This window comes from Quercus lobata, chromosome 2 (assembly GCF_001633185.2).
Source record: "Quercus lobata isolate SW786 chromosome 2, ValleyOak3.0 Primary Assembly, whole genome shotgun sequence".
Classification (NCBI taxonomy): Eukaryota; Viridiplantae; Streptophyta; class Magnoliopsida; order Fagales; family Fagaceae; genus Quercus; species Quercus lobata.
This window is the reverse complement of record NC_044905.1, coordinates 10498850-10521926: the sequence shown is the minus strand read 5'-3', so window position 1 is coordinate 10521926 and position 23077 is coordinate 10498850. Positions and strand designations below refer to the sequence as shown.

Here is a 23077-nt window from a genome sequence, read left to right as displayed (position 1 = left end):
TAGCTTGACCCTTGAAGTTCCTAAGAATCACGCCCAGTCCAGCACACTGCTCTGCTGCAAACAACGCTCCATCAAAATTCAGTTTGTAAAGTGGATGATCTAGAGGAAGCCATCTCGTTGGTGGGCGTCTCACTGGTATAGTGTGAAATGTATTGTGGAGTGCAAATTCCCGCAACCTTTCCTTGGCTTGATGCAGCACCTAATCAAGGGAGATGACTGCTTTTCCAAGTCTGAGGTTATTTCTTCGGTTCCATAGAGTCCAAATCACCATGGAAAAAAGAGTCGGGTCCCTGTTATCTACAAAAACACAACCGGTTAGATCAATAAAAGTTGCTGCCTGGCGAAGACTGTCGTGATTCCATAGGGGAACTTTGTTCCACAAGTCTGATAGCTTTGGACAATGGAACAGAGCATGGCACACATCTTCATTGGCTTGCTGACAGCTTTCACATGTACTGCTATTGATGATTTTTCGTTGAACCAGATTCGTCTTAGTAGGTAAAGAATTTTTTGTTGCTCTCCAAACTAAATTCCTCACCTTACTCGGAACCGGTAAACTCCAAATCGCTTTCCACAGAGGTTTGAGTTGATCAGTATTTGACTAACCCAGTTGCAAGTTCTGAGCTTCGTGTTGCAAAAATTTATATCCGGATTTTACTGAATATTCTCCAGTAGGATTGAAGGGCCAAAAGAGCTGGTCAGGTTGAACCGTGTGACTGAGGGGAATTTTTTTAAATAATTATTAAATTAATTATGACGTCATCACGGTTTGACCTCGGTCTAACCTCAAAATCCTTTAATCTCTCCCTTTTACGGTTCATTGAACGGTCCGTGTTTCAAAACCATGCTTCCAGTTCCTCATGATCAGACTTCTTCCATGGACTCTTAATTTGTAGGCTTTCAATAGAATTTACCTGTTCTCGAACTATTTGATGTCCTCGAATATGGCCCACGGCCCAATACCCATACCTGGGCCCTTCATCCCTACAATAATAATAATAATTTTGAAATGAAAAAAAGTAAGTAAATATTCAAGGCTTCAAAACAAGTTCCAATTTAAATATTTTTTGATTTAAAAAGAGTGAGATGTGGTCATTTAAATTTGATGTAATTGTGTTGTCTATGACTAAAAACATATATATATATATATATATATGGTTCTATAAATTGCGTTCACTAGCTAAAAAATTGTTTATGTCATCTTCGAGGTCTCATACATATGTTTTTATATTATTTCCTAGATGTACAAACTCATTCTTTTTGTTGCCTAATGCTTTCTCATTCTTGTAATCTAATTTTAAGTCTACAATTCTTTTTGTTGCTTAACACTTTCTCATTCTTGTAATATAATTTCAAGTCTACATATTAGACTTTTGTTTTAGGGGTTTATACTTTATATTTTTCTTAGTCCAAAAAACTAGGTGAAAATTCCTTTCTCACATCCTAATCCATAAGGCTAATTAATAGCATAATCCTAGGCCCATGTTTATATGATGGATTTAGCAACTTCGACGTATGAAATTCTTTTGTTTGCTCATGGATATATCTCTCATGCATGAGTGGTTTTTTTTTTTTTCGCAGAGAGAGAGAGAATTCATAACCTACTAACAAATCTAAAATTGGAGGTAGCTCTTAAATTCTCTGTAGACATTTTAGTACGTTTTGATGTTTTGTCCATACCATTCACGTAAACAACGTCCAAAATTAATCAATTCCTTTAATATCTTATGATTGTTATGTTTCTTGAAGCAGTAAGATAAGCCACGTTTAGCCATGTGATACATTGGGTCGTCTTGATCTGGGTACGTACGCGGCAATACAATCTTGAAAACACTTCATAAAACAGAGTGTACGGAGTGCAATGTCCTCTTCTTTTGACATTTTTTCACAAGTTTCCACTTTCCATATGTTTTTCAATGCAAATATGAAATATGCTTTCCACTTTATCAATTTGAGAGGGATGATCAGGATGTGGAGGTGAAAGTGAAAAAGGATGGAAATACGTAGAGACAATATCATTTCCATGTACTTTCATGATAATAAAAATAACAAAATATATCATAACTATAATAAGCTTAATTTTCTATAAATTTCCTAGCCATCAATCCTCTCCCAAATCTGAAAAATTTTCTTATTTTGAATGAACATATCAGAACAATAGGTAGGAGTTAATTGCATTTGTCTTATATAGAATTGCATGATTTGATACGTTTGTAACTAAGATAATTTGACTTGTACATTACTTTATTCTTATATTATTATTTTTGTTCAACGGTTTGTCGTATAAGAATTGTGACTGTTTGAATCGAAGTATGAGAATCAAGTAAATGCCTTTTGGCTATGGTATAGTAGTTTCTTTATATAAAAAGTGGCTATGCCGCTACAGTGTTTCGGTATTGTGCACTCAGTGTGTTTGCACTGTGCAAGTACTGTAGCGGCAATACTGCTTTGGTTCGTGAGTCCCTTCTTTTTCTTTTTCATTTTTCTTTTTTTGTGCTTTTTGTTTTTTTGTCTTTTCTTTCTTTTTTATATACAGTGCTTTTGGTTTAGTTAACCGACACTGGAGCTACAGCCCCTAAAGTTTTTTTTTTTTTTTTTTAATATTTATGTAAACTGGTATATATATTGTTATACTGACGCCACAATATTTTCACAATTATTGACCGCACTATAGCTATAGTGCCTAAAGTTTTTTTTTTTTTTTTCAATAATTGGTTTGTGTTTTTTTTTCTTTTAAATATTTATGTAAGCTTGTATATATATTGTTATACTGACACAACAAATTTCACAATATTTTCACAATTATTGACATATCAATTTCTTACAAGTCGAAGTAAAATATGAGACTATGACCAACCACAATTAAAAATAAATGTTTTGAGAAAATGTTACAACACTTATTGTGTAGTGCTTTTGCTTTATCGCAAATGCGTGTATGCACGGTAACTATAGTGCTTTTGGTTTAGTTAACTGGCACTGTAGCTACAGTGCCTAAAGTTTTTTTTTTTTTTTTTTTTTTTTTTTTTTTTTTTTTTTTTTTTTTTTTTTTTTTTTTTTTTTTTTAAAAAAAAAAAATTTATTTAACTGATATATATATTTTATATTGACACAACATATTTCATAATATTTTTACAATTATTAACGTGTCAATTTCTTACAAGTCGAAATAAAATAATAAAATATGAGACTGTGACCAACCACAACTAAAAATAAATGTTTTGAGAAAATGTTACAACACTTATTGTGCAGTGTTTTTGCTTTATTAAAAAAAAAAAAAAAACTGGCACTGTAGTTACAGTGTCTAAAGTTTTTTTTTTTTTTTAGTAATCGGTTTTTTTTTCACAATATTTTCACAATTATTGATGTGTCAATTTCTTATAAGTTGAAATAAAATATGAGACTGTGACTAACCACAACTAAAAATAAATGTTTTGAGAATATGTTACAACACTTATTGTGTAATGTTTTTGGTTTATTCAACTGACACGATAGATCCAGTGCCTAAAGTTTTTTTTTTTTTTTTTCCAATAATCGATTTGTGTTTTTTTTTTTTTTTTTTTTAAATATTTATGTAAGCTAGTATATATATATGTAAGGACTTGATTTGTAACGACCCAAAACAATACTGGGTTCGCACGTAAATAGGCCCAAACAATATAAGTTGTAGAGCGTGGGTGTTTAAGAACTAGATTAACTTTTGTGGAATGAAAAGGTTCACCCTTACGTATATTGAAGGCTCAGAGCTGGTACAACGATCGTTTTGTTTTGGTAATCGATACAATTCTTTTGCTTTTTACGTTCTCCTTCTTCAGTCTATGCTTTTCTTTCTTTTCTTTTTTGTTCCGATCCCCTTTTGTGCATGTTCTTCTTTCAGTTTATATACCACCCTCTGTATTCCATCCTCACCACACACGTGTAGGTTGGGTTCGGAGGATTTCTTTCTGTCCCATCTAGCACCTCCTGGAACTTCCTATGGGCAGCTGTAAAGCTGCCTCCTTACTGTTCAGGTATCACCTCTACATTAATGCGGCCAGAGAGTTGGTTGAGAGATAATTAATGCGGAGGCAGCTGTAGTTATAGATATTTGTTTGCCTTTTCTTTCTTACCCTCGGTCTGTTATCCCATCTTTAGTGGTGACGTAATTCCGAGATCCGGTTGTAATAAGACCGCGTCCTGATCGTCCTCGGACGCATACTGCCGAGGAGTATGGCATCCTCGGATGAACATAGAACTCTACTTTCGTGACATTGACCATCACCATCCCTCGGTAATTAACCTTATGGCCTGACTTGGCCTCCTCGGACGGATGTGCATCCTCGGATGGGCCGCAGGCCCAACAATCCTGACCTTAATGGGCCTGTTGATTGGCTGGCCCCCACAATATATATATATATATTATTATATTGACACAAATTTCACAACATTTTCACAATTATTGACGTGTCAATTTCTTACAAGTCGAAATAAAATAATAAAATATGAGACTATGACGCAACTAAAAATAAATGTTTCAAGAAAATGTTACAACACTTGTTGTTATCACAATATTTTCATAATTGTTGATGTGGGGCAGAGAGTTTGTAACCCTAACCCATTTCACGTTAAGGCCCAAGGCCTGCGCCGAGGAGATACAGGGCAGAGGACGCACCATGAGAGTCAAGGACGGTCTAAGGAAATGACCGAGGACGAACTCCTGCTCGGCATGCCATAAATGCCCCTAAAAGGAAGAGTGATCATAGTGCGGAACAGCACGATTAAAAGGCTGCCAGAACTGCAATAAAGCATTCTGCACCTGACAGAGCCATGCTCTTCAACTTTTACAACCACCCCCAACCACTTTGGGTATGGGCTGATGGGACAAGTATCAGCCTTGGAAAAGTCGATCCTACACTTGGACGAAGGATAAGAAGTACAGGCTAATATAAAAGGAGAAACAAGCAATCCGGGAGAGAGGCTGGGAAAAATGGCCAAAAACCAGAGCCTCCCAGCCCGCCTCTAGGAGAAAGACTCCTAGAGCGAAAACGATTTAATTATGTATGAACATCACGGAAAACCACTGTCTTGCGACCAAGGTTTATCCTTTCAAACCCACGCTCTATAAATGATATTGTTTGGGCATTTTCACGTGTGAACCCAATATCATTTTGGGTCGTTACAAATCGTGTCCTTACAATTGACGCCATCTGTGGGGAAGGCTTGTGTCTTGGCACAGGTGGTGGGTTGAGACAGTCCCACACATCATTTCCAACAGTCGGATATAGTGTTCTGGCATAAAGTTCCACTAGGGGCTACGTTTCTTCACTAGGGGCTGCGCTTTGTAGCGTTAGCAGCGCGGATGGTTCTAGGGGCTTGGCCAAGGAGCTAATCCCCCTAAACCAAGGTCCCACGCCACAGTCGAGGGGTTAATTCCCCCAACTACTTAAAAATCAAGTTTTTGACAGAACCAAGGTATTGCATGGTCCTCGGACTCAAACCTATGGGGAAACCAACTACTTAAATATCAAGTTTTGGACAGAACCAAAGTATTGCATGGTCCTCGGACTCAAACCTATAGGGAAACCAACTACTTAAATATCAAGTTTTGGACAGAACCAAGGTATTGCATGATCCTCGGACTCAAACCTATGAGGAAACCAACTACTTAAATATCAAGTTTTGGACAGAACCAAGTTATTGCATGGTCCTCGGACTCAAACCTATGGGGAAAACCAACTACTTAAATATCAAGTTTTGGCCAGAACCAAGGTATTGCATGGTCCTTGGACTCAAACCTATGGAAAGGTCAGCTACTTAAGAAGAATTCTAAGTTGCTCAATCCTCGGATCAAATGCCAGAAAAGGTTAAGGCTATGAAAGTTATTAGGAAGATGGTGAAACGCCTTATTACTCAGCAACCTGCAAGGGCTGTTCATTTTTGGGTTATATGTCCTCGGATGATTACCTCCTACACCGCACCGAGCATTCAGCTGTCATCTCGGCTATTTTGGGGTATGTATCGTTTTCTCAAGTCGGCATTATTGTGCCAAACAACTCTATTAAGTTCATAATAATATCTTTTTCTTAGCAAGGGTTTCGACCTTAAGTATCATTTGTTCAAGTTGGCATTATTGTGCCGAACAGCTCTCATAAGTTCATAATAACGTCTTTTTTCTTGGTAAGGGATTTCGGCCCTAAGTGTTGTTTTCTCAGGTCAGCGTTATTATGCCAGACAGCTCTAATAAGCTCATCATAACATCTTTTTCTTTTCTTCTTAGTAAGGATTTCTGCTCTAAGTATCATGTGTTCAAATCGGCATTATTATGCCGGATAGTTTCAATAAGCATAGAGCAAGGACTTTTTATTAACTGGGATTTCAGCCCTAAGTATCGTTCATAGTATAAAAATAAAAAAGAAGTCGCAGGGTAGTACGTCTATTCACGGCATAACTATTTCAAAAAGAAGAGATAGAATATACGAAATAAAGCAATGATGACTTTTTTAATATAAAGAGGTATTACAGCGTACAATGAAGGGCTTAAACAAGCTTATATAGAAAACGAATTACAAAAACAATAAAAAACAAAACAAACAAACAGCCAGAAATCTTTTTAAGATCTGCTCCCAAGTCTTTCCAAATTTTGCCCCAGTAGCACCCATATTGAGAGGAGGACCTTCCTTGGTGGAAGAGGAGAAGAAGAGGAAGAAGGAAAAGCACCAGGATGGATCTGGTGACGGGAAAGAAGAAGAAGGGGAGGCAAAAGGAGGCGTCAGTGAAGGAAGAGAGGAAGAAGCAGGGGTACTTTGTCCCTGCGTCAGTCCTGACTCCTAACACACTGGTGTCATATTAGCTATGCTCATAAAAGAGCGGCTGGTATTGATAATGGGTGACCCCAGCTCAGTCGCATCAAGAGTTTGACGCGATGAGCCCCTGCTTCGGATTTTGGCTGAAAGGAGGATGAGAGGTATCTTGAGTCTCTGCCATCCCTGCCCTAACTGAGCCATTTTAAGTTTCAGAAGAACATAGCATTTCTGGGAAGGGTATGATCCCTTCATTCCCACTTCTATCTCGAACGTATCACAATTCAAAGTATAAACTAGTGGATAAAGGAAACTCTGGGGGAGGCTAAGGGTTTCAGACCTTAAAAGGATTAAAAGGTCTCTGTGTAAGAGAAGTAACCTCTTGCCTTTCTTCTTATATGAAGGACGAAACAGGAGGCATTTAATCTATCCAAATTTCCAAGGAAATCTATAAACGAGAATATACCCGTTCCACTTCCCCACGCCGTCAGTAAACTGTTGAATTTAAATGGTCTCGTAAAGGGAAGTCATTAAAGGCGCGTTTTGAATAATGAAACGGCAGGAACGCAGCGTGAATGAATTCAAAGGAATGTCTCGTAGTCCGGTGTGTTTCCTGGATAGATGAAGAGACACTCACATTGATGAAGGGCAAAACTAAGCAGACTGCAATAAAGGCGTGACATCACCCAAAATCCTCCTCTCCGACCAAGAGGTCGGACAGCAGGATTTTGAGGGGCTATTGTGGGGTCAGAGAGTTTGTAACCCCAACCCATTTCACGTTAAGGCCTAAGGCCTGCATCGAGGAGATACAGGGCAGAGGACGCACCATGAGAGTCAAGGACGGTCTAAGGAAATGACCGAGGACGAAATCCTGCTCGGCATGCCATAAATGCCCCTAAAAGGAAGAGTGATCATAGTGCGGAACAGCACGATTAAAAGGCTGCCAGAACTGCAATAAAGCATTCTGCACCTGACAGAGCCATGCTCTTCAACTTTTACAACCACCCCCAACCACTTTCGGTATGGGCTGATGGGACAAGTATCAGCCTTGGAAAAGTCGATCCTACACGTGGACGAAAGATAAGAAGTACAGGCTAATATAAAAGGAGGAACAAGCAATCCGGGAGAGAGGCTGGGAAAAATGGCCAAAAACCAAAGCCTCCCAGCCCATCTCCAGGAGAAAGACTCTTAGAGCGAAAACGATTTAATTATGTATGAACACCACGGAAAACCACTATCTTGCGACTAAGGCCTAGTCTTTCAAACCTACGCTCTATAAATGATATTGTTTGGGCCTTTTCAGGTGCGAACCCAATATCATTTTGGGTCGTTACAAATCGTGTCCTTACAGTTGAGATCTCAGTTTTTTATAGATCAAATAAAAAAATGCTAAGTCTACAACATTTTAACATTAATTTCTACAGTGTCTTAAGGTTTTTTTTTTTTTTTTTTTTTTTCCTTCTAGTTATCGGTTTGTGTTTCTTTTTTTTTTTTCTTTTTTTTTCTTCCTTTTAAATATTTATGTAAGTTGGCATATCTATTAACTATATAAAAGGAACCAAAGGCTCATGAATAGTGTTTTATTGGTTTATTCAATTAGTGAGGTGCACTTTTTGTTTTGTTTTCTTTCTTTCTTTTTTGTTTTTGTTTTTGTTTTTGTTTTTTTAAGATCTTTATATGTTTACTTTGTACTTGCAATGCAAGTTTACATTATAAATACACAAAAGTGGTTAATATTATACACATTTGCACAGAAAATGGTAAATATTGTATAAATTTTGTAAATGTGTACAAAATTTGACAAATTTTTTGTGTCTACAATATAAATTTACATTATAATTAAGTACAATATATACATAGAGATATTGTGAAAATGTTGTGACGCATGTGTCAATTCCTTATGAGTCAAAATAAATTAAAATAAAATAATAAAATATCATACCGAGATCTAGCACAGCTAAAAATGTCATAACATATTGTTGTTATTACAATATATTTACAACTAATGAGGTGTAAGTTATAGGTCAAAATAAAATAATAAAATATTGAACTGGAATTCGTCACGGTCTTATACAAATGAGATTAACTTTTTATGACATAATTATCAAATTTTTTAAAATTAATGTATCTTTTGATTAATGTAAATCTCTATGTGTTTTAAAAATCAAATGATTTATATCTTTATTTTGTGATACAAATAAAATTTAGAATGGATCCTAATCACTACTTTTTTTTTCCATGGCTAGCACGTGCGTTGCACGTGCTGCCCTAACTAGTTATGTCTAAACGTGTGGTATAAGAATTATGGCTGTTTGAAGTATTAGAACTAAGTAGTGCCTTTTGGTGACTGTTTGAAGTATAAGAATCAAGAAAATGCCTTTTGGATATGGTATAGTGGTTTTATGTCTAGACATGCGGTATAAGAATTATGGTTGTTTGAAGTATTAGAATTAAGTAGTGCCTTTTGGTGACTGTTTGAAGTATGAGAATCAAGTAAATGCCTTTTGACTATGGTATAATAGTTTTATGTCTTTAGGCTAGGGGTGGCAATTTTTATTCATATCCATGAACCCACCCATTACCCACCTTATTTGGATAAGTCTTAACCCAACCCATTTGAATATTTGGGTTAAATGGATAAAGACCCATTTGGTTATTTAATTAGATGGGTCTAAATGGATAAACCCACTAATACCCATTAAACCCATCTAAAATTTAAATAAACAACATAAAATCTAAATTTCTAGAAAATGACCAAAATGCCCATGAAACTTTAAAAATGACCAAAATGCTACCAAAACCCAAAAAATGACCAAAATACCCCCAAAACCAAAGAAAATGACCAAAATACCCCTGAAACCCAAAAAATGACCAAAATACCCCCAAAAACCCAACAAATGACCAAAATACCCCCCCGAAACCTAAAAATTACAAAAATACCCCCAAAATCTAAAAAATGTCCAAAATATCTCTGAAACCCAAAAAAAGACCAAAATACCCCTAAAACCTAAAAATTACTAAAATACCACCAAAACCCAAAAAATGATCAAAATACCCCCGAAACCTAAAAATGACCAAAATACCTTTGAAACCCAAAAAATGACCAAAATACCCCTAAAACCTAAAAATTACTAAAATACCACCAAAACCCAAAAAATGACCAAAATACCCCTGAAACCTAAAAATGACCAAAATACCTTCTGTAAGGACACAATTTGTAACGACCCATAATAATGTTGGGTTCGCACGTAAGAAGGCCCAAACAATATCATTTATAGAGCGTGGGTTTGAAAGGTTAGGCCTTGGTCACCAGATAGTGGATTCTTCGTGGTGTTCATACATAATTAAATCGTGTTCGCTCTAGGAGTCTTTCTCCTGGAGGCGGGCTGGGAAGCTCTGGTTTCTGGCCATTTTTCCCAGCCTCTTTCCCGGATTGCTTGTTCCTCCTTTTATATTAGCCTGTACTTCTTATCCTTCGTCCAAGTGTAGGATCGACTTTTTCCAAGGCTGATACTTGTCCCATCAGCCCATACCCAAAGTGGTTGGGGGTGGTTGTAAAAGTTGAAGAGCATGACTCTGTCAGGTGCAGAATGCTTTATTGCAGTTCTGGCAGCCTTTTAATCGTGCTGTTCCGCACTATGATCACTCTTCCTTTTAGGGGCATTTATGGCATGCCGAGCAGGAGTTCGTCCTCAGTCATTTCCTTAGACCGTCCTTGACTCTCATGGTGCGTCCTCTACCCTGTATCTCCTCGGCGCAGGCCTTGGGCCTTAACGTGAAATGGGCTGGGGTTACAAACTCTCTGGCCCCACACCTTCAAAACCCAAAAAATGACAAAAATACTCCCGAAACCCAAAAAATGACTAAAATACCCCCAAAACCCACAAAATGACCAAAATACCTCCAAAATCTCTAAAATGAGCACAATACCCCCCAAAACCTCTAAAATGTCCAAAATATCCCCAAAACCCAAAAAATGACCAAAATACCTCCAAAACCCAAAAAATGACCAAAATACCTCCAAAACCCACAAAATGAGCAAAATACCACCAAAACTTCTAAAATGAGCAAAATACTCCCCCCCCTCCCCAACCTCTAAAATGTCCAAAATATCCCCAAAACCCAAAAATTACCAAAATACCCCCAAAACCCAAAAAATGACCAAAATGCTTCCTAAACCTAAAAAATGACCAAAATACCCCCTAAACCTTAAAAATGATCGAAATACCTCTGAAACCTTAAAATTACCAAAAATACCCCCGAAACCTAAAAAATGACCAAAATACCTCTGAAACCTATAAAATGATTAAAATACTCCCGAAACCTGAAAAAATTACCAAATTACCCCGTAACCTAAAAAATGGCTAAAATACCTCCAAAACCCATAAAATTACCAAAATACCCCCTAAACCTAAAAAATGACCAAAATACCCAAAAACCTAAAAAAATGACTGACATACCCTCCAAAACAAAGAATTACCAAAATACACCCTAAGCCTAAAAAATTACCAAAATACCCCTTAAACCTAAAAAAATGACTGAAATACCCCTAAAACCTAAAAAATTACCAAAATACCCTGAAACCTAAAAAATGATCGAAATACCCCAAGACCTAAAAAATTACTAAAATACCCCCAAAAACCTAAGAAAATTATTGAAATACCCTCTAAACCTAACAATTACCAAAATACTCCCTAAACCTAAAAAATTACCAAAATACTCCATAAACCTAAAAAATAACTGAAATACCCCCAAAACCTAAAAAAATTACCAAAATACCCTGAAACCTAAAAAATGATCGAAATACCCCCCAAAACCTAAAAAATGACCAAAATAACCCCAAAACCTTAAAAAAAAAAAAAAGATTGATAAAAACCCATGAAACCCAAATTATGACCAAAATACCCCTAAACATGTAAGATGACCAAAATACACCTGAAACTTCTAAAATTACCGAAATAGAGGTTTAGGGTATTTTGGATGTTTTGAGGATATTTTTGATAAATTAAAGGTTCTAAGAGTCTTTCATTCATTTTATAGGTTTCAAGGGAATGTTGGTACTTTTTTAGGTTTCGGGGTTATTTTGATCATCTTTTAGATTCTAAGGGTATTTTAGTCATTTTTTAGGTTACGAGGGCATTTCTGTCGTCTTTCAGTTTTAGGGTTATTTCAGTAAATTTCTAGGGTTTAGAAGTATTTTGGTAATTTTTAGGTTTTGGGGTATTTCGGTAAACTTTTAGGTTTCGGTGGTATTTTTGTCATTTTTAGGTTTCAAGGGTATTTTGGTCATTTTTTTGGGTTTTCGGGGGTATTTTGGACATTTTTTGGGTTTTGAGGGGTATTTTGGTCATTTTTAGGTTTCGGGGGTATTTTGGTAATTTTTTGAATTTCGAGGGTATTTTGGTAATTTTTTAGATTTTGGGGGTATTTTGGTCATTTTTAGGTTTCAGGGGTATTTTGGTCATTTTTTGGGTTTTGGGGGTATTTTGGTCATTTTTTGGGTTTTGGGGGTATTTTGGTAATTTTTTAGGTTTCGGGGGTTTTTTTGGTCATTTTTTGGGTTTTTGGGGTATTTTGGTAATTTTTTAGGTTTTGGAAGTATTTTGGTCATTCTTTGGGTTTGAAGGGTAATTTGGTCATTTTTTTTGGGTTTTGGGGGTATTTTGGTCATTTTTTGGGTTTCGAGAGTATTTTGGTCATTTTTAGGTTTTGATGGTATTTTGGTCATTTTTTGGATTTTGAGGGTATTTTGGTCATTTTTTGGGTTTTGGGGGTATTTCGGTCACTTTTTAGGTTTTGGGGGTATTTTGGTCATTTTTAGGTTTCGGAGGTATTTTGGTCATTTTTTGAGTTTTTGGGGTATTTTGGTCATTTTTTGGGTTTCAGGGGTATTTTGGTCATTTTAGTGGTTTTTAAGCATATTTGGTGATTTTAGAGATATCGGGGGTATTTTGGTCATTTTAAAGGTTTCATGGGTATTTTGTTAATTTTAGAGATTTTTGGGATAATTTTGGATGTCTAAGGGTATATTTGTAATTTTGGAAGTGTAGGGGTATTTGCATCATTTTAGGTATTTACGGGTATTTTGGAGGTCAAGAAGATATTCAAGTAGGGGTGTCAATTCGAGTTAGTGTGTCGGGTTCGTGTTGTGTCAAGGTAGGGGTATTCGACTAAATGGCTCAACCCTAACCCGACCCATTTAATAATCGTGTCATGATTCTTCAACCCTAACCCGACCTGTTAATAAGGCAGGTTGACCTGACCCAACCCATTTGACACGCTTAATAAACAAGTCGTGTTGGGTTGACACGAATGTAACACAACCAATTTCAACCTGCATAATATTAAATATAACATCCATCTAGAAATAATTTTTTTTACATCCCAAAAAACAGTGCATACACTTCAAGTCTTCAACTCACATTCAAAATAATATAGCTCAACAAAAATATAATATTCATCTAGAAAATAAGTTCTTTACACTCTAAAACAAGTGAATACACTTCAACCCAAATTCAAAATAACTAAGTTTAACAAAGATAAAATAACATAGTTAAAAAAAAAAATATATATATATATATATATATATATATAATATCCTTGGAACTCGTCAAATGCTAAGTATCAATATTTAAAGAATTTGAGTAAACAGTAGACTAATCCTGACTATAACGACGATTATCATCCATAGATTCTTTGTTGATGTTCAAATTCATAACATCTTTTACAAGCTCATCCAATTTTATTTGTGCAAGTTCTATGCCAAAAAAAAAAAAAAAGTATTAGTAGTTCTAGGGTCTGTAAAGTTTCAATTTCCAATTATATCTCTTGTAAATTTTTGTAATTACTCACTTTTCTTTTTAAATTTAAAATATATGTTGGATATAAAAGGTATTTGACAAATCTAAAATAAAATAAATATTTATTTGTTAAATGAGTTAAACGAGTTGTGTTAAGTGGGTCATTTCGGGTTGACACAAATAAATTAGCGTGTCAAACGTGTCTATTGCGGGTTGACCCACTTATGACATGTTTCTTATCGTGTCGCTTTCGAGTCGACCCGTTTATGACCCAAACCCATTAAGGTCCAACCCTAACCCGAAAAAACCCGTGTTGGGTTCGTGTCGTGTTCGCGGGTTGGGTCGAACATTGACACCCCTATATTCAAGTAGTTTTAAAGGAATTTGGGTTAAATGGGTGGGTTACTAATTAAATGGGTTGGGTTGGTAATGGATAATTAATTTATATATAAACGGGTCATAAATGGATAAATGGGTAATTACACACCTAACCCATTTATGACCCAACCCGCCCATTTGCCACCCCTAGCCTTACTCTACAATTCATTTGAAAAGATTAATAATTTTCTCAAGATCACCTTGAAGAAAAGTAATTTGGAAAGCCCACTTTGCATGTAATGGTTTATTTTCACATGCTCAAGTAAGACCATTATCTTCCATTAGAAAGGATCAAGATTATTAAATTTACGTAAATAACTTTAGCTCTCACTTTTAACATGAAGGTCAAACAAGATCCTTTTTTTTTTTTTTTTTTTTTGCTGAGAATAAAAAACTTTTATTAACAAAAATAAGATACAAATTGAGCATCCTCCTTAATTACATCCAGAATAGAATGAGGAGCTGAATTAGAATCAAAGAAGCCAAAAAATCCATTTGAAAGTGACCAACGCTGAGAACATGAGTAGCCTTGTTAGCCTTTCTAGGAACCCAGTTAAAGGAAGAAGAAGGAACTAAACTAGCTAAATACTTAGTTTCTTGCAAAATACTACTAACTGTCCATGGAATAGAATCAGTGGAGGAAGTCAGACCTTGCAAACTTGACAGTCACTTTCAAAACTTATATTGATAAGTTTGTGATTCATGGCAGAACTAGACCTAGACTGCTTATGAAATGGCCTAGCGCCCCTTACTAGAGAAATGCCCCCAAATGTAAGGGCAAAAGGTGCTTTTTTTTTTTTTTTTTTTCAGAACACATGTGATTTGTGTATTTTTCTTTAATCCTAAGAAGTCCAAAAAATTATATTTTAAATAAAAATCCAATCCAATTGTCCTTAAGAGAATTAGTCTTTTTATTTATTTATTATAATCCAATAGTTACAATGGGATGAGGGTGATTTGAACTTCGGACATTTACATGGGAAACACTATGAACATTAGCAAAATATTAAATAAAAAATAAGAATAAAAATAATGAATTAGTAATAAAAAAAATAATGATTTTTTTTTTATATAAATATTTTATAATATAGAGCATTAGCTAAATATTATCTAAGGTACATTTTAAAGTTGTGCCTTAGACCTCTATATGTATCAAGCCCGCCTTGAGGTCAAATCTTTTGAAGGGAATTTAAGAAGTGAAATGATGGCTTTAATCTAATTTTCACAGTGAGAATTAGTTCAGTAATATTTAAAATTACTCAAATAATTTTTTTTTCCTTTTTTTTTTTTTTTGTTGAATAATACATTATATTGCCCAAGTCATCTCATCATAGGGGAAAAAAAAACTAGTGAGGGATATAGGAGATGGATTGGGACCCAAAAGTCAAGTTTGAAATTGCCCAAGCAGCAAGATTGTGAGCAAGAAAATTAAGGACGATTGGGTATAATTTGCCACCCGATTAACAAAAAGAGAGAAGGATAGACAAAAAGAGAAATGTTATTTACACAACATTTTTATAATAAATCTTAAATGCTAGATTGTTATTAACTGTTACTAGTGAGTAAGAAAGTAATTTTAGTGGTGAGTTCAAATTAGAACTAATAACAATTTACCGCTTATAATTTATTATGAAAGTGTTGTGAAAATGTTAGGTAAATATCGTGCATAAAAAAGGTAGCCAGTTAATAAGAGAGAGAGAGAGAGAGAGACTCTTAGATAGAGAAGAAAGAAGCCAACAAAGAAGCAGTAACAGCAACATGCATAAAAACTTGCGTGAGTTTAAAGCGCTTGACATAGCATTAAATTAACACTAGTCGCTAACCCGTGCGATGCACGGAAAATTGCTAAAAATGAGATCAACTCCAATATATATATATATATATAAATATATATTGTATCATACATAAAATCGTTGGATCCAAAGCAAGTCACAAATTGTTCAGCTTTACAATTAGAATCATTTGCAAATTAGACTACAAAATTGGGTAAAAGAATCAATCGCATGTTGCAAACTGTCCATCTTTTTATTGGTAGAAGAATCACTTGCATGTTTGAATTTGGTCTCAATGGATAAAGTGAAATCCTTCATCTAGATATTCCAGTATCAGGATAGATGATATGTTTTTAATAGGTAAGAATTAAGGTAAATAACAATTACACATATATACATAACTCCAAAAAAATAAAATCATTTATTGAAGAAGCTCAAAAATATAAATTTTTCCAAACAAAACAAAACATCACATATCATGCATAAGCACATGTCTACATAATTTTTGAATCATCCAAGTGCAGCAACATTAGAAGCAACCTTTAGGCTTCTTTCCTATTTCAAGTGTCTCCTAAACAAAGTCCTTTTTCCTTCTCAGTTCTTTTCATCATTCTACAACATAAAAATCATAGTCAACATGTATACATCTCATAAAATCTGTAAGCCTTTTTCCTTTTTTTTTTTTAAGGAAAAAAATTCCTTCACCCTTCTTAGTTTGACTACAGAGAAATCTAAGTGAATAAAAAACTTTTTTTTTAAATTAATAATTTAAAACTAAAAGGTCAAAGTTTACTTCTTTATGGTGTTTCACATAGAGTAGACACAAAACCATGTTTTTAATAAGAGTTCAAGTTAATTTCAAAACACAAACAGGTCTAGTTCAATATAATGCAGCGAGAACCTTTGAGAATGAAACTACTACATACTTCAAATAATTGGAAACATATAAATGCATAACCTCAATCATGATTAGAAAGACATTATCATGAATTAGCTCTAAAGTATAAACTACCAAATAAAATTGAGTGGCATCATATTAGGATGATAAACTATCCCACATTAATTTTTTTTTTTTTTTAACTTAAAAAACATTCCATTGACAAATTGAAAGTACTCAAATAAAACTTTCATCAACAAATTCAGAACTATTGATTCAGAATCTAACTATAATCATTCATGTTGACTTTTAAAAGTTCTACAAAATGACAATGTTACAATAGCAAACAAAGAAGCAATGTCACCATGATACCCTCAACTATATAGATTTTCGTCCATTATGTGATTGTTTTATCATTGTACCAGCCATCATTAACAGTTTAACACACACACACACACACACACATAGTGAAACTAATAGTAGCTAATTAATAAAACAAATAAAATAGCTATATAAAGATGCTTGAATCCCAAACATACTAAATAAAAACCCACAATTATTTATAATTTGATTCATACAATTTTTCAATAACAATCAAAAAAATCAATATTATTATGAGAATGAAGATATCCTCACCTTGCATAATTAGCTAACATTACAACCCTATTGAGATTGGCTGGAATGAATTGAATTTCCACTAATGAAATCCTAGCAACAGAGTATAAAATATTAAAATAGCAGCAACTAAAAGTCCGTAGCTATGAAATTTGGAGTTAGAAGATTGCATAGCAAAGATCACTTGCTAAACTCTATTTCAAAAATAACATAAAAATGCCAACATTAAGATCAAATCTGGACACAACTAACAGCCCTAATATTTTTTGGAAGGACCTGCAATTATTTGCACAAAGCTACCTTTTATAACAATTCCTAAACCAACAACATAAGTATTTTGCAGAAAATGAACAGCCTAGTATACTTTAAATCATATAGCAGGTGGTGGATTCCATCTACTCATACCTGGCACTGGTAATAAATTAGTTTTGCAATCTAATTGTGATAGCCACCACTACGGTAGAATGTTATAAGTCAGGGGGAAACAGGGACCTTTTTTTTTCTAGTAATAATATCGATGGAGAAAAAAAAGTAATAGACTTATATGAAAGTCACATACAACCAATTATAATTTGAAATATAAAATAATTGTAATAAAAGTTACTGTAATTTATGTGGTATTAGAATTATTATTATTTATTTATTTATTTATAGTCTTAACATTAACATAAACTGCACATGTGCTATGTTTTTGTCTTAAAAAGTTGACCCCGCCTCGTTCGGGTCCGGACCAGCAAGCAGTACTAAATAGATAAATAGTAGCAGCAGTAGTAAGTAAAAATATTCCACAACCACAACCAAACCCACCGCACCGTCATAACAAAGAAACAAAGAAAGAAGAAGAAAAAAGAAGTCGCGGTGATCCCAATAGAAAGAAACTCAGAATTTTGAGAGAGAGACAGAGATGGAGGAAGAACATCATGGTAGTAGCAGTAGTACTAGTAACTTGGAGACAGGGAGAGCGGAGAGATCGGTGTGGTTGATGAAGTGTCCTTTAGTCGTTGCAAAGTCATGGCAAGCTCATCCATCCTCGGACCCTCACCCTCTCGCTAAGGTTGTCCTCTCCCTCGATCCTCTTCAATCTGATTCCTCCTCTTCCCTCCAGGTATTTCTTTTTCTTCTTCTTTCTTGATCTACCTTAAAAAAAAACTCTTCTAGAAATATTCTCTGTGGTTGAACTTTTATTGATTTGATCGAATTGCTCACCACTTTTGCTAATTAGGTTGTAATTTTTAATTTTATTAGTGCTTATCAGTGATTTAGGTTCATAGGAACTTTTGTAACTTGTCTATTTTGATTGGAGCCTGCTATGAATTTTGTTGTATTGTTTTTCTTGATTTGGAATTAAATCTTTTATGGTTGAATGGTCATAAAAAAAAAAAAAAAAGGATAGGCTATAGGTGAATCTCACAATAGCATTAATGGAAAACTCATGTTATTTATATTTAAATTGATGGAAAATTCGTTTGTTGGATAGGCATATATGTGGTTGTTGTTGATAAGATGATCTTGTGGAGATGTATTTTTTTCCAACTTCACTAACCCAGTGCACATGTTGTGGTGTTGTTTTATTAATTAATTGGTTCCCATTTGATTGTCTTATTATCTACCAGAGCGATGTGTTTTTGTTAGAATAATGATTAAATGATTAAATTCGCTATTTCCTAACAGTTTAGGCTTTTTGGGACAATTGGTAATTTATCAGTTTTGATCGGTGAGTTACTCACACATCCAGTGGGTTTTTGAATCCACGACCTTAAGTGATAGTTGAGTTACGAATTCATTTATTTGACTAGCAGCTCATTGAATTATCTTCTTTGTACCTACTTTGTTGGTGCTAGATTCTGATGACTATAAAGCAGAAGGCATAAGTAGTAAGTACTGAAATAATCACTTTAAGGGCAATACATATCTATTTTTCCTTTATTTTCTTCTCTTTTAATAAATCAAGTGGCTGACTGGCTGCTTACTTTTTTTACCCATGCATATAAAAAGGAAGTGGATGTGATTTATTCAGGACTGTCTTGCAATCTGTGTTTGTGAGACTGTATGTCCACTCAATCACTAGAGATTTTAGCAACTATCTTATTTGTTGCTTTCATATGCCCAGAAATCAATCCTATTTACAATATATTTGGTGTTATCATATTCTCTACATATTTGGAGGCAAGCTTCCTGACACATTTTGAAATTGTTACCAGTTCACAATGGAGATGGCTGCCAATGAGGCAGGGAATATTCCGAAAAGTTATTCTTTGAATATGTTTAAAGATTTTGTTCCTATGTCTGTATTTTCTGAGACAAATCAAGGTGAGAATCTTAATTCCTGTTCTCTGAAGAATTTAACTACATGTGTTTCATTTTGTGGATTAGTAAATACTAGCATTTTCTCTACACATGGCTGTTGTGGTGATCACATGCTGCACTGAAAGTATCTTAGGGAAGATGAGGGTGTGGCATTTAATCAAATACCTAGGTGGTTAAGAATTGTTAAAGCTGTTTTTGTTAATTGTTGACCAAAGTAGTACGTCTTGACCTTGATGGTTATGGGGTACACTATTGAACCCACAGTTTGTATCTTAAGGTTGTCTACACCTCTGAACCACCGAGTACTGTATTAGGGATATCTTAGATTCATTACTTAGAATCATTTTCATATGCACCCTTTGCGAGAGTTTGCCTTTTTAAACCCTACACAAACTAAACAAACTCTGGAAATCCTAAATCAGGTGGCTCTGCACAGTTATGCCGGAGCATGTAGCTTTTCCTTTCCATAGTTATTATTATTTGTACTAGGTACTTCAAATGGATGCACAGACATTTATTTAAGCTACTTCATGGTCTGTTTTTTCAATGTAAATTTTGGCTCTTTTTAATTCGTGAGCAGCTAATGTGCATGTAGGGAAGGTTGCAATGGAAGGAAAGGTAGAGCATAAGTTTGACATGAAGCCCCATGGTGAAAACATTGAAGATTATGGCAAACTTTGCCGTGAAAGGACAAAGAAGTCCATGATAAAGAATAGATGTATACAGGTAGGGCATTTGACTATTAATTTGCTTTTTCCATTGCAGTTTTCCTGTGACTGATTCTAATGATTTTTTCTTTTTCTTTTTTGTTCATTTGATTTCTTTCAAAGGTGATTGACAATGACCGTGGAGTGCATATGAGGCCCATGCCTGGAATGATTGGTTTGATTTCATCCACTTCCAAGGTATTCACTTGATCTGTTTTCATTGTAATTATGTAAGTTAAGCAGTGTACTGCTCACTTGCGGTGTATGTTGGCTTCTTCAATGATCTCTCTTTCCTGCCGAATCATTTTGATGTTTCAAGGTGAAAAGAAGACATCTCGCCAAATCAATGGAAACCTCCATATATATATATATATATATATATATCAATGGCAATCTCCACTCTCTCTTGCAACCCAACCTGTCCTGATAGAGTCTAATTTCTGGCAGTGTATGGCCCTAGCTAAGGCTTGAACGTTTTGATATTGTATCTTGGATAAGTTGAGGGATGTCAAGCTAGGATAGAAGGTGATGCAGTTGGGAGAACCATTAATTTAGATTTACTTAAATTTAATATTGAAGCCTATTTTTTTTGGGTAAATAGAGGGGGAACCTCTTTAGGGTGCTGAAATAAGCAAATCCTAGATTTTACAAACCATTTCCCTTGTACACATTAACTTACTAACAAACACACCCCCCCCCCCCCCCCCAAACACACACACACACACAAAGGATTGTCATGCATCTGAAGGCCTGGGTCAATTTGTAGTCATTTACTTTTTATTTCCAACTCCAGTCTAAATGTTCAAATGATGCTAATTTAGTCTTATTTGATTTTGGAGTCAATTGTATTTTTGTTGGTCAAATGTATTTTATTTTAGGTCCAATTATTTTCATTAGGTTTATTGGTCTATTTATTTAAATTCGTAGAGTAATCTCATTTTTTTGTAATTTAATAAGTGGGATTTCCCAAGTCATTTAACATTAAGTTTCTTAAGTCAGTTAGAATCAGTATTTTCCTTGGTCAGTTAGAAACCTGGTAATGGGTTATAAGCTCAATAATGTATTCCTATGGAGGGGTATTTTTTTGATGAAATAAAATTTCTCATTAAAATTGTTCCAATGCTCTTATGTCAACTCCAGCCAACCTTAGGAGTTAGGTGTTGATTCCTAAAGGTTTTCTTTTGCTTGGTGCTGACTGCTAGGTCAGCTATCTTCATTTCCCTGTTCTTTAAATGTTGTGTTGCATCGTTTTGGTTTGTCCTGCCTCATTAGGTTTGTGTAACATTGTGGAAGTTTACATATACTCACGCACGCACACAAACAAACTCTCACACACACCACACTTATACAACCTCTGTGGTAGGTGTAGGTGCCTCTCTGAGCAAGTAAATTTAGTCCTTTTTTTTTTTTCTAAAATAGGCACAACTACATGTTTGGAAGACCCTTGCATAATGTTCATTGCTAATTATCTGTGACAGGATAAGAAGAAGGCTGCACCAGTGAAGCAATCAGACATGAAAAGAACTAGAAGAGATCGTGGGGAACTGGAGGATATAATGTTTAAGTTATTTGAAAGACAACCAAATTGGGCCTTAAAGCAACTTGTCCAAGAGACAGATCAACCGGCAGTATGTGTTTTGATTATTTTACTTATTTATAAATTTTCTTTGTTAGTATTAGTAGCCCTCTTTTGCATTCTGTTGCATGTTTAGGATGAAATGCTATGCTGTTTGTTTTATTTTATGTGAAGGACACTTAGTAAAAATGGAATGATGATTTAAGTGATCATTAATTTCTCAATATAGTTTGAACAATGCCTACCTATATAAACTTTGAGTCACCTGATTGCTTGGAATTCAGTGAAGTTTATAAATAAACCTTTTTAATTTACATAACATACTTTTCTTTTGCACCCAGTGTTCTGAGTAACAGTTACAGTGTGCTTATCTTATTATTAATATTACTTTTGACTTGATTTTCACCTGTCAGAATATTGGACTTTCTCTTTCTTTGCAGCAATTCTTAAAGGAGATATTGAACGAGCTGTGTGTTTACAATAAAAGGGGAACCAACCAAGGAACTTATGAGCTTAAGCCAGAATACAAGAAGGCTGCTGAAGATACAAATGCTGAATAATTCAGCGCCTCTCTTAATATTAATCAACTATTTTTCGATTTTTATATTTCCAATTGAAGCAGGAAAGACACAAATCCACAAGTTAAAGGTGAAAAATTAGATTATGGATGGAGGAGACCAAAGCACCAGCAACAAAGTATCAAGCAAAGAAACATCTTAGTTTTCTGGAATCCAGAGATGCACTTTGTACACAATCTTAGTTCGATTCAAGCAAGGGTAGAATAACATAAATGATATTGATCAACAAAACTTGTTCACCTACTGTTATCTTGATGTAGCATGCGTGCTTATTCAATGGACTTTTACTGTTTCTACTTCAAGATCGTACTGATTTTTGGACACTGGTGTTTCTCCAAATCTTACTTTACACTCTAGAAAAGTTAATTGTTTCACTTTCTCCAAATTTGCTTTACTGTAAGTATTCCATAATATCATATTGTGCAGATACTGTGATAAAATTCCCTGCCCCTGCTAGATGTAAATAATAGTGTTTGTCAAACCATTCACCTTGCAATTTTTTTTTAATAGAAGAAAACAATGAAATGCCAATTCTCTTTTAAATGTCCAGTTATTTATTAGATGCTGTAAACCTGTTTCTCTGCCACTTGGAAGCTGCTTCTTCTTCTTGTTTTCGGGGAGGGGGGTGGTTTGTCTTGCCATTTTTTAGCCTCAGCAGAAGTGGGCCAATAGGTCATGCACTTTGAAGGGC

The 23077-nt window shown here is 34.8% G+C and overlaps 1 protein-coding gene across 2 annotated transcripts; it reads left to right on the top strand.

Moving 5' to 3' along the window:
- Nucleotides 1–17984: 17984 nt before the first annotated feature.
- Nucleotides 17985–22771, top strand: LOC115974426 (transcription initiation factor IIF subunit beta). 2 transcript variants are annotated; one of them, XM_031094798.1, is made up of 6 exons: nucleotides 17985–18323; nucleotides 19420–19528; nucleotides 20121–20251; nucleotides 20356–20430; nucleotides 21711–21860; nucleotides 22249–22704. In XM_031094798.1, the coding sequence occupies exons 1-6, from the start codon at nucleotides 18123–18125 to the stop codon at nucleotides 22366–22368; spliced, it is 786 nt and encodes a 261-aa protein (XP_030950658.1). In that variant the 5' UTR covers nucleotides 17985–18122; the 3' UTR covers nucleotides 22369–22704. The 2 variants fall into 2 exon arrangements, with proteins under 2 accessions (XP_030950658.1, XP_030950657.1); XM_031094797.1 differs by having other exon boundaries at nucleotides 17986–18323; nucleotides 20106–20251; nucleotides 22249–22771.
- Nucleotides 22772–23077: the final 306 nt, after the last annotated feature.